Below are 11,234 nucleotides of genomic sequence, written 5' to 3'. Positions count from 1 at the left end.
TGTTCAATTTATTTCAAAACCAGCTTGAAAACCACTCCCCTCTTGTTTAAATGTTGTTGTTAAAATGTCAATTTTTTACCACGCAAAGGATTATGGAAAAGTTGTTATTTTAATTACATGTTACCTGTACAACAATCATTTGTTGATTTTACAACTCATTTGAGAAGATTTGATACATACCCTGGAAATGCATTAATAAAATCAGTGATGCTTGGTTCCTTGTAGCTATTGAATGCTTCAGATTCAAAATCATCTGACATTGGATTCCAAGAATCAAGATCTTCTAACTGTCCCTGCCTTTTTTCTCCATTGCACACAGACCTATATTGAAATCAACAAGTTTTAAACAATATAGCTATATCATGTTCAGACAATTAAGAGTGTGTCCACAAGAAAACCAGGCAGAACCAGGCAGAAGGTGATACAGCTCAAATCAACGATTTTGCTCAAACTTGCCCGTTGACATGAATATCTGTGCTTTTACACTGATAGTTGTACAAACATGACCCAGTGGATTTCAATTTCACGTGGCTTTTCTTGTTGTAGAAATACTAAACAAAGATGGCTAATTAAATATGCATGAATTAGTGTCAAATGGCCATTTTTGCAGGGGCTTCCCCTTACTTGAAGGGAATAAAATATTTTGACCTACCTTTTCCACAATCATTTTCTCACCAAACCCAACTTTTGTGCCAAGTTTGAGTGAAATCAGTGATTTGAGCTGTATCACCTCCTGTCTGGTTTTCTCATGGACACACTCTTAAAAGCAAGTTTTGCAGACCCAGGGCTTGAAAAAAAACTTAAAATTCCAGCTTCCCCTTGGGACAAGTAGCTCTCAAATTTTGCTTGCCCTGGGCAAGTCATAGTTTGCTCTTTTACTGATTTAGTTGGCAGATGACTTGCTTGATCCCTTGCCCATCAGGAAATTACTTGCCCACAGGCCTCCCAAGCTCAAAATATGTGGTGTATGTGACAACTTGTGTATAGACAGAATTGTATGGGAAAATCACCAATCGTAAAAAAACTTTGTGTAAATAACTATCTCATTTGAAATAAAGTTCCTACCTCAAATGTGTCGTGTACCTGTCTCTTGTGCTGATTTTAAAGCCATTCTGATGCCGTTTAGTGGAGTTATTTGAAACCGTTGTCTCTCCTAAAAGAATGGAAAGGCAGACCAATCAATTGATCGCTGGCCAAACGTCACTCCACAAATCGCTCTCTCTTCAAAAGGAGAAAAGTCCCGAATCGCAATAAAACTAACAGTTCCATAAAGCCCAATAAATTTCACTCCACATATGTGTGCTTCAGCGGTCAAAAGACTCGTGAAGAACGAAAAATTTGGCTTACAGTTAGCCCCTTCGGCTTTCCTGATGTGCTTGTACGCAGGTCCATGCCAACGGCCGTTATGCAAAGGTCAAGTAGCTGGTTTCATCCTCAACTCTGATTAGTCCATTTGAACCAAGTCATGCGCTGACAACACGACCCTCGTGAACCCCCATGTGTCAGCGCATGACTTGGTTTAAATGGACCAATCAGAATTGAGGATGAAACCAGCTACTTGACCTTTGCGTAACGGCTGTTGGCACCTAACTTTACGCCAAATTTTTCGTTCTTCACAAGTCTTTCGACCGCCGAAACACACGTATGTGAAGTGAAATTTATTGGGTTTTATAGAACTGCTGGTTTTATTGCGATTCGGGACTTTTGCTTTTGAGGAGAAACCGATTTGTGGAGTGACGTCTGGTCAGATGGAGTGGTCTGCCTCTCCATTCTTTTAGAAGGAGAGACAACGGTTTCGAATAACTTCACTAAACGGCGTCAGAATGGCTTTAAAATCAGCACAAGAAACAATTACGCACCACATTTGAGGAAGAAAACTTCATTTCAAATGAGATAATTATTTACACAATTTTTTTTACGATCGGTGATTTTCCTATACAATACTCTATATACACAAGCTGTCACATACAACACGTATTTTGAGCTTGGGAAGCCTGTAACTTGCCCAGAATGAAAATCTACTAGTCCGGGGAAATGGAACAGCACCTTACCCAAGCACCGACTTCAAGTTTATTCAAGGCCCAACATTGGAACAAAAAATATCTCAGTTCATCCTTTAATACTAATGCCATCAAACATGCCCCATGAGATGAACACAGACAAAGGTCAGATCCAGCCACATAAAAATGTACTCTCAAACAACTCTTATTTACCTAAATGCTCCAAAATAGTTTACTTGGGCTTGGTATCGCAATGTCAAATCATACTCTTCAAGTATTGAACACAATAAAAACAAATTAAAGAATCAGGATATTTAAAACAGGAGTTAGACTTATTTCCTAGTAGTAATCGTAGAATAAAGAGTGCATTCGAGTTTTGGTAGGCTTGGTATGTTTAAAAAACAAAAATTCTAGGGACAGCATTTTGTGCCTGAGCTCTTAGGTAGGCATGAAATTGGTCTTCCTTCAGCAGGGGCAGAAACAAATGAATTGATTGCAAAGCATGTGCATACGAGAGGGTTTGTTCTCGTTTATACATGTATTGTGTAATATTAGTTACGACCGGTCAGTAAAAAACATGGACCGCAGTCAGGAGGCTGCATTTAGTCCGCAGTCCCAATTTTATACCCGAGTCCGCGCGCGTTTTATACCTAAGTCTGATTTTTATACCCAGTCTGTAGTCCGTAGTCTGCAGTCCGCAGTCCACAGTCTGCATCTGCAGTCCGCAGTCGCCAGTGCATATTTTATACTGTCCGTGTAAATCTACACCAAACATGTTTGTTCCGTTGGTATGAGAGGTGCTTTTAGAACCAAAACTAGGACAATTATTTTGTTTACGAACACAACTTTGAATTGCCTTGGCTTTGGGGTAACGGCTACAGGGCATTTTCACTTCCGAAACAATGAAACAGAGAACATGTTGGTGTACCAAAGCAACCCTGTGGGAGTTGAACTCTTTTCCTATGTAAACACTTTCGTTGGGTTTACGTTACATAGTTTGTGCACAGAAATCTAGGCCAGCAAAGTGAAAATCATTTCCTTCTGTTATGAAGAGCAGACGTGAATATTTAAGTCTCTGGAAACTTCTGGAATGTCAAGTCACGCAATGTTTGTGCTAGAACTTTCTACTGTCACGCTATGGAACAGTTTAGAACATTTTAAGTGGCAGTCTCTCTAAAAGCGGTCCACTGCATTTCTGGTCGGAAAAAAGTTGTCCGTCAAACTTTTCTCAAAGAACTATCTTGGGTCATAAGTAAATGCAAAGACTTTAGTTTTTGCAAATACGTCAAAATAAATTTTTTTAGAGCTCAAAACAATCATAGCTGGAAAACGCCTAAATTTGAGCGTTCCAAGGACGGAAAATTGCCTAACTTGACGAGCTCGCTGCTCAAAGACCACCAAACGTAACAAAAAATTGTTATTATCCCTACATTAAGTGATCCTTCAAGGGTAAGAAATGCACGTTACTTTTTATATATTTTGTTTTGGGGGATCCTGAAAATTTATCTTTTACCACCCGTTTTATCACTTTCTGAAAACCTGCGAGAGTAGCTTGTCTTCGCTGACGTTTATTTCCCAAGTCCAGACCTGGCTGCTCAAAAATCCTACTGAATTCTGCCAAACAAGGGTTAGGAAGCATAGAAATATAAAAATACCTTGCGCTTTTTATCTTCCTTTCCCACAGCGACTTCGAACTTTCTGTGTTTTGTGCGATTCTCACACTTCATTATGCAAATTAGGTTGTCACGCTAATTCAGATTGTTTTCATTTAAAACGCTCTCACATTGTTTTAATTAATCATGCCACGTTTAAGATACAGGGATCCGACAAAAACTAAAACTCAGAAACGGTTTCAATAGGTAGTATTGCTGAATTATTAGCAGTGATCTCCAGACGCTTTGTGGAAAAGTCAGGAAAACGTGGCCAGAATATTTGCAAATTTAGTCACAGTCCATTACTTCTACTAGTCCTGTTTATAGACCGGTCAGTTTGCAAACCTTTTCTAGTGTTTTGATTCTTTCTTTCCATTTTCTACTGATGTTTCTAAAGTGAAACATACTATTTAGCCGATGTTAAAACTTGAAAATTGATATCAAATCTTGACAGAACGCTGTAATTGAAATCGACAACATCGTGACCTTCGTAATCTCCTCCTTATCTGCTGCAAACACTGCAAAGTCAACCAACGTGTACAGGTTCATACAGTGTGTATTCGCTTTAGCAATACTCATTATCTTACACTGAGACCTTGCTTGCCCTTTGGTTATAATGGAATTGCAATGCATTTGGAAAACACTTCAAAATGAGCATCGACTTGGTGGACAATTATTGTTCTCCTAACTAAGTCAGTACTTTTTTATTTAATAACATTATTTAACAACTAGCACTGAAATTTCTTGCCAAAAATGCCCCTAAAATTAAATTACAAAATTGATACTAAACGAGGCCACCAAAATTAGTTATAAAATTGCCTATTCCTGTTGTTGGGCGGTCACTTCAACGGTAATTAAAAAAGCCAAGATTGATTTTTTGATATTAATTCTTGCCACGCAAACTATTTCAAGTTACTAAATATCTAACTTCGCTCATAAATGATACAGATATATTAATCCACGAAAACCTGCAAAGCTTAACCATGTCGCCCTTCAACTTTCAGTTGCCGAATGGAAGATAATAAACAGAATAGAAGCTAATTGAATTAAATGCATTGATCACAAATTGACGATTTCAGTGCTCATTGTAGAAGCCTTTCACACATATTAAAAGCTGAATTTTACACCAGTTTAAGAATTAGAACCCTAAGTGCATGCAAATATTGAATTACACATATCTCTTTTTTAAATCGTCAATAGAAGAAAAGCTAGATTCAAAAACATGAAAAAGTTTCCCGATTATGTAGACCAAGTTTTACAGGCAACCAAATTTACATAATAATTTGGAGCCGCCACATCATTTCCCAGCGATTTCCTCACGGCACGGAACAAGAGAACAAATAAGTCACCACTTTCAGCTACTTAAGCCGTTAGTAATTTTTATTTTTGTGTGATCGTTTTTATTTTAGACTTAAGGCGAAATGTAACAATGTTAAAGCGTTTTGAATGTGAACTTGCGTGACAACCTAATTTGCATAATGAACTGTGAGATTCGCACAAAGCACAGAAAGTTCGAAGTCGCTGTGGGAAAGGAAGATAAAAAGCGCAAGGCATTTTTATATTTCTATGCTTCCTAACCCTTTTATTGCAGAATTCAGTTGGAGTTTTGAGCAGCTGGGTCTGGACTTAGGAAATAAACGCCAGCGAAGACAAGCTACTTTCGCAGGTTTTCAGAAAGTGATAAAACGGGTGGTAAAAGATAAATTTTCAGAATCCTCCAAAATAAAATATATCAAAAGTAACGTGCATTTCTTACGCTTGAAGGATCACTTAATGTAGGGATAATAACAATTTCTTGTTACGTTTGACGGTCTTTGAGCAGCGAGCTCATCAATTTAGGAAATTTTCCGTCCTTGGAACGCTCAAATTTAGGCGTTTTCCGGCTATGATTGTTTTAAGCTCTAAAAAAATTATTTTGACATATTTGCAAAAACTAAAGTCTTTGCATTTACTTATGACCCAAGATAGTTCACTGAGAAAAAGTTTGAGGGAAAACTTTTTGCAGACCCCAAATGCAGTGGACCGCTTTTAGAGAGACTTAACGAATGATGTAATTGTAATGTAATGCTACATAAATAGAAGCTCCAAGAATGTTCTAGAATGTTAGATAAAAGTATATAAAGAGTCAGCTAGGTAGTGCAGGTTGTTCCATTAGTTCTCGGCAGAGACCGAGAGAAGAAGCTATACAGTCTCATTAGTTCTCGGCAGAAACCGAGTTGAGAAGCTACAGTCCCGTTGTTGTTCTCGGCAGAGACCGAGTGGAAAAGCTATAGAGTGTTATTGCTGTTGTAAAAGCTATTGAGGAACTGTGTTTAAGGTCAAGTGGACCGTAAGGAGATTTCTTTGGAGACACCGAGATTTGTTGTGAGTTCGTGTCAGTGGTGACTAAAGTTTAGCAGTAGGCTTAACTTAGTTTAGTAGTAGATTGTACTGTTCAGAAATCGCTCCTTTGTAGCTAAGATTATATTACGTATTGCTAAATAAATAAGTTGGGTTCGTAGAAGAGTTTCATAGTATATCTTTCTGGCGGTCAAGTGATAACGTAACACTTCTTTGATTTATTCAGCAGAAAGCAGCATTGGTTTCGGTCGAGAAGAGGATAGACAACATGCAGTCAAACTACAGCTTTCTGTTCGTACGAAAAGTCGTACACACTTCGTGAAGACATGTCTGCAAGGTTTTTAAATGCCATTAACACTGACTTCAAACTTTAAATAAACAATTTATCCGCTACAGTCTTCAATAAGCTACCTCGAAAAGTCTTACAAATTTCATGAAGACATGTCTACAAGGTTTTTAAATGCCATTAACACTGACTTCAAACTTTACATAAACAACTTCAGTATCCACTACAGTCCTCAATAAGCTTCCTTGACACTCGAAAGTCCACAGTATTGCACAACACTTGAAAGAAAGCACATGGACGCACATGGACGAACATGGACATGACATGAACTTTGCTAATATGGCTAGCTTTCAACCTAAGAATTCATGGACCGATCCATTGCAGAAAGACTTAACATCTTTGTATGTGAGATGAGCATATAAGGCAAAAACACCTTTACTGTTCTTTTACAGTGATATCTTAGATTGATAACTCATTGACTGTATACATTACCAATCTGCACAGCACACAGGCAGTCACCAGTCAGCCATACTTACAGCATAATTTTAGTTCAATTTTTGGCCCAATTTTAGGCCCTGTTTAGCTCCATCGGATTCATATTCCCTTTTTGGCTCTACAGCTGAGAATGAGGCTCAGGAATTTAAGTTTTGGTGAGTTTACTTTTGGTTCATTTTGGGCTGTAATTTTTAAGCCCCAGTTTTGGTTCATTGTGGCCTGATTTTGGTTGGAAAAATATGGCCCGAATTTGCTTTGTTTCACAATGTTAATTTATGTACTGGCAATAAGTACCGATGAAATGAAAAGCATTACAGTACCGCTCAGAGATACGCAAACCATCAAATGCACTTAAATCTCGATGACAAGAAGTCAAGGCATTGGTGCATTTTCACCAAAGCATTTGGAAACTCGTTCTTCATCAACATGTTTTGCTTTCGTTATTCATATTGTCATCTCCGATTTGTATTCCTAAGTGCACTTTCTCAACCGAGTGAAAGGCTGCTTCAAACTGAATTGAAGATGGATTCAATTATAAAATTTTGCTTTGTTTGAAATGTGAATTCATTTATATCTTACCTCCTATTCCTCCAAATCAAGGAAAAATTAAATACTGCAACAAATAGACAACATGCCAACTTGCCAAAAGGGTAACAAAGGTTTTCTGCATGATGCGTGATCGCCCAAAAATTAGCTGCGTGACCCATGATTGAGACCAAATTAGCCAAGTGACGCGGGACAGGACATTGTAACATGATGCGTGATTTGCTATTTTACAAGCACATGATGCGTGATTTACCAATTACATTTCCATGATAAGTGAACGTTCTTTAAACTAGAAGGATACCATAATTCATTCAAAGTAAATAGTAAATAGAGTTTTAAAAAAAGACCAATAAATTGTGGCAGACGTGACACCATTTTTGTCTTTTTCTTGAGCTCTGACGTCTTTGATCTTCGTGGATCTACACTATACTATAGATACAAACAATTGAAAGGCCATGTGAACGTCCGCTGGATTTTTGGCCATTTTTGAAAGTGCTCAAAACTAGCTGAATTTTGGCATGTGGGCTTCGTTTCACCTGAGAAACATTGCTCTGAAGTTTTTTTCACTGAGTTGCTCTTCGTTCTCGAGAAATAACATATGCAAAAAAGGCACACAGGTTGGAAAAACCGAGTGGTTTACTGCATACGCAATATCTTGAGAACGAAGCAAACTTTAGAGTGAAAACTACGGGACATTGCTTAACATACCTGAACAAAACTGCATGCAAAATTTAGAGCGTTTTCGACAAAGTTCAGTTTTGATTAAAATACCTGACACCCTTTTCCCGCCAAGTCTTTCAAATAAATGAAGTCGGGCCTTTGTTATGATAAACAGAGCCGATCCTTTCTTATAATAGCCAAGCCAAGCCAAGCCTTTGTTACATGTATAAGTCGAAGTCTCGCCTCGGTTTATTATAACAAAGGATCGGCCCACCACGACCACAAGGACTTTGATTTTACTTAGAAACCAGCAAAATGTCAATTTCACGCAACTTATATAAGTTCAAATTTGTTGATTTCAGGTCAAAAGTGGTTAAAGTGTTGACTCATGTTAACGCGCGACAGCAAGGATGTTGATTTCTCTTAGAAAGGAGCAAAATGTCAATTTCACGCAACGTAAAAGCTCAAAAATGTCAATTTTACGTCAAAAAAGGTTTAAATGTTGATTTCACGTTAATCCGTGACGGGAAGGTTGTTGATTTCACTTAGAAAAAAGCAAAATGTTAATTTCACGCAACGTATAAACTCAAAAAAGTTGATTTCGGGTCTAAATAGAAAAAAACGCTGATTTCACGTTAACGCGTGACGGCAAGGATGTCGATTTCACTTAGAAAACAGCAACATGTTAATTTCACGCAACGTACAAGCTTAAAAATGTCGATTTCAGGTCTAAATAGGTAAAAATGCTGATTTCCCGTTAATGCGTGACGGCAAGGATGTTGATTTCACTTAGAAAACAGCAACATGCTAACTTCACGCAGCGTATAAGCTCAAAAATGTTGATTTCAGGTTTAACTAGGTAAAAATGCTGATTTCACATTAACGCATGACAGAAAGGATGTTGATTTCACTTAGAACACAGCAAAATGTTAATTTCACGCAACGTATAAGCTCAAAAATGTTGATTTCAGGTCTAAATAGGTAAAAATGCTGATTTCACATTAATGCGTAACAGCAAGGATGTTGATTTCACTTAGAAAACAGCAACATGTTAATTTCACGCAATGTACAAGCTCAAAAATGTTGATCTCAGGTCTAAATAGGTAAAAATGCTGATTTCACGTTAATACGTGATGGCAAGGATGTTAATTTCACTTAGAAAACAGCAAAATGTTAATCTCACGCAGCATATAAGCTCAAAAATGTTGATTTCAGGTCTAAATAGGTAAAAGTGCTGATTTCACGTTAACGCGTGACGGAAAGGATGCTGATTTCACTTAGAAAACAGCAAAATGTTAATTTCACGCAACATATAAGCTAAAAATTGTTAATTTCAGGTCTAAATAGGTAAAAATGCTGATTTCATGTTAACGCGTGACGGCAAGGATGTTGATTTCACTTAGAAAACAGAAAAATGTTAATTTAACGCAGCGTATAAGCTCAAAAATGTTGATTTCAGGTCTAAATAGGTAAAAATGTTGATTTCACGTAACGCGTGACGGAAAAGATGTTGATTTCACTTAGAAAACAGCAAATTGTTAATTTCACACAACGTATAAGCTCAAAAATGTTGATTTCATGTCTAAATAGGTAAAATATGGCGGCCAGAAAATAGTGTTAACATCTGGAATTTACTTTGGTTATCTGGGACAATGATTATCTGCACTGAACAAATAAACATTAAATAAGCACTTTTCCAAATACAGCAACGTCTTAAATGGCTAAAAATCACGAGATAAATACATATTTTTCAACAAACGCGATTGTAGCTTTATGTCACTCACCGCCTAACAGATTAACAAATTAACCCTTCTGCGCAACGTACGGGTCTCCATACATCTGCATGTCCGCTGATCCCAGAAGTTCAAAACACTACAAATCATGCCGATATGAAATAAAATCAACGCAACCTGGATCACAGATCTATGTTACAATCGATCGCTACTTGTTGGCCATTATTATGTTTAAATGAAAAAAGCTGAAACAATCTAGTTACCAGTTCGAGAAACGCGAGCAGAACGTGATCGCAATGGATGCCGGGAAGGGTCTTTACACCTCGTGCGCGGGAAAACATGGCGGTCGATACAAGACAAATTTTATAAGTCTAAAACCAGTTCTTGCTTTCCAAACTTTGACACTAGCAACGCTTGGCAAATGGGCCACAACTCACGAGAGGGTATTTTTCTTGGGCAAGAACTGCTCTTGGACTTTGCTACCTGGCTCGATCTGACTTCGAACGCCGATAACACGATTACGGTATATCAGCTGCCTTCGAAGTTTCAGAACACATTTTGATTCTTTAAAACGTGCTGATGACTTACGGGTTTATCGAGGCTTTATGATGCCTCTCAACCACCAGGCAGGCATACAAGGTACTTTAACACAATGCCTAAGATATTAGTTGACAGAGCCCTAATGCGGCACATCTCTTTTTTGTTCGATGGTATTTCGTTTGACGCTCGATCGATTCACGTGTTGTGTTCACGTCACAATAACCGATGTAAACAATCTGTTCCCAGATTTCCGCTCTATATACTATTTTCCTTTAACTTTAAGACAGCTAAAATTCAGTGGAATACACTATAAACAATCTGCCTGTTTGCTGTTCAACAAAATGTTTCTTTTGTTTTTTGTTCAACAAAAGATCTCCAAAAGATGCCACTTGGAAAACTGAGTTTTTTGCATACGTTATTTCGTGAGAACAAAGAGCGCCCCAGCCTAAAAAACTTCAGAGCAATGTTTCTCAGGTAAAACGAAGCCTACATGCCAAAATTCAGCTATTTTTGAGCACTTTCAAAATGGCCAAAAAATCTAGGGGACATTCTTGCACGCGGCCTTTCATATCTCCCTCAGAGCTTTATTATCTAGCTCTCTGCATGCATTGCAGGCCTATGATGAGGGAGCATAATTACTTCGTGCAATTTAGCGAGTCCCAACTGGACTGAAAATCGACCATTTTCATTCAATTCGCATTTCGCAACTATTGAGCGCAGAAAAGTTGTAATACAACCAGCTTATTGCAGAACTATTCCTTGTCTAACAAAGGACGATTTCAAGAATGTTGGATTAATCTAATTATTTAGCAGTAAACAAAACCAGAGTGTTCTCCAATATTGAGTTAGTCAGTCGGTGAAAGGAATTGTCATTTTGACCATGTACCATGTCTCGGAATTCCAAAAGATTTTAAATCCTAACTATACTAGGATAGGTCTTTCAATATATGTAAAGTTCAGTTTGGGAAAATGATTAGGCACT

General features: G+C 37.7%; 1 protein-coding gene across 3 annotated transcripts in view; it reads right to left on the bottom strand.

Annotated features, from left to right (window-relative positions):
• The window catches only part of LOC110056911 (tudor domain-containing 6-like), a 101,065-nt gene that overhangs the window by 65,662 nt on the left and 24,169 nt on the right, over nucleotides 1–11,234 (bottom strand). For 2 of the 3 annotated variants that reach the window (XM_089288462.1, XM_089288469.1), the window contains exon 3: nucleotides 181–321. In XM_089288462.1, the coding sequence (XP_089144588.1) occupies nucleotides 181–321 (141 nt within the window). Of the gene's footprint in view, nucleotides 1–180; nucleotides 322–9,763; nucleotides 10,982–11,234 lie in introns of those variants that run through there. The other variant, XM_089288466.1, reaches the window with a different exon arrangement.

Source organism: Orbicella faveolata, unplaced genomic scaffold (assembly GCF_042242905.1).
Source record: "Orbicella faveolata isolate gen_17 unplaced genomic scaffold, um_ofav_v1 contig_1, whole genome shotgun sequence".
Taxonomy (NCBI): domain Eukaryota; kingdom Metazoa; phylum Cnidaria; class Anthozoa; order Scleractinia; family Merulinidae; genus Orbicella; species Orbicella faveolata.
The sequence above is the reverse complement of the archived record's forward strand: the minus strand, read 5'-3'. Positions and strand labels throughout refer to the sequence as shown.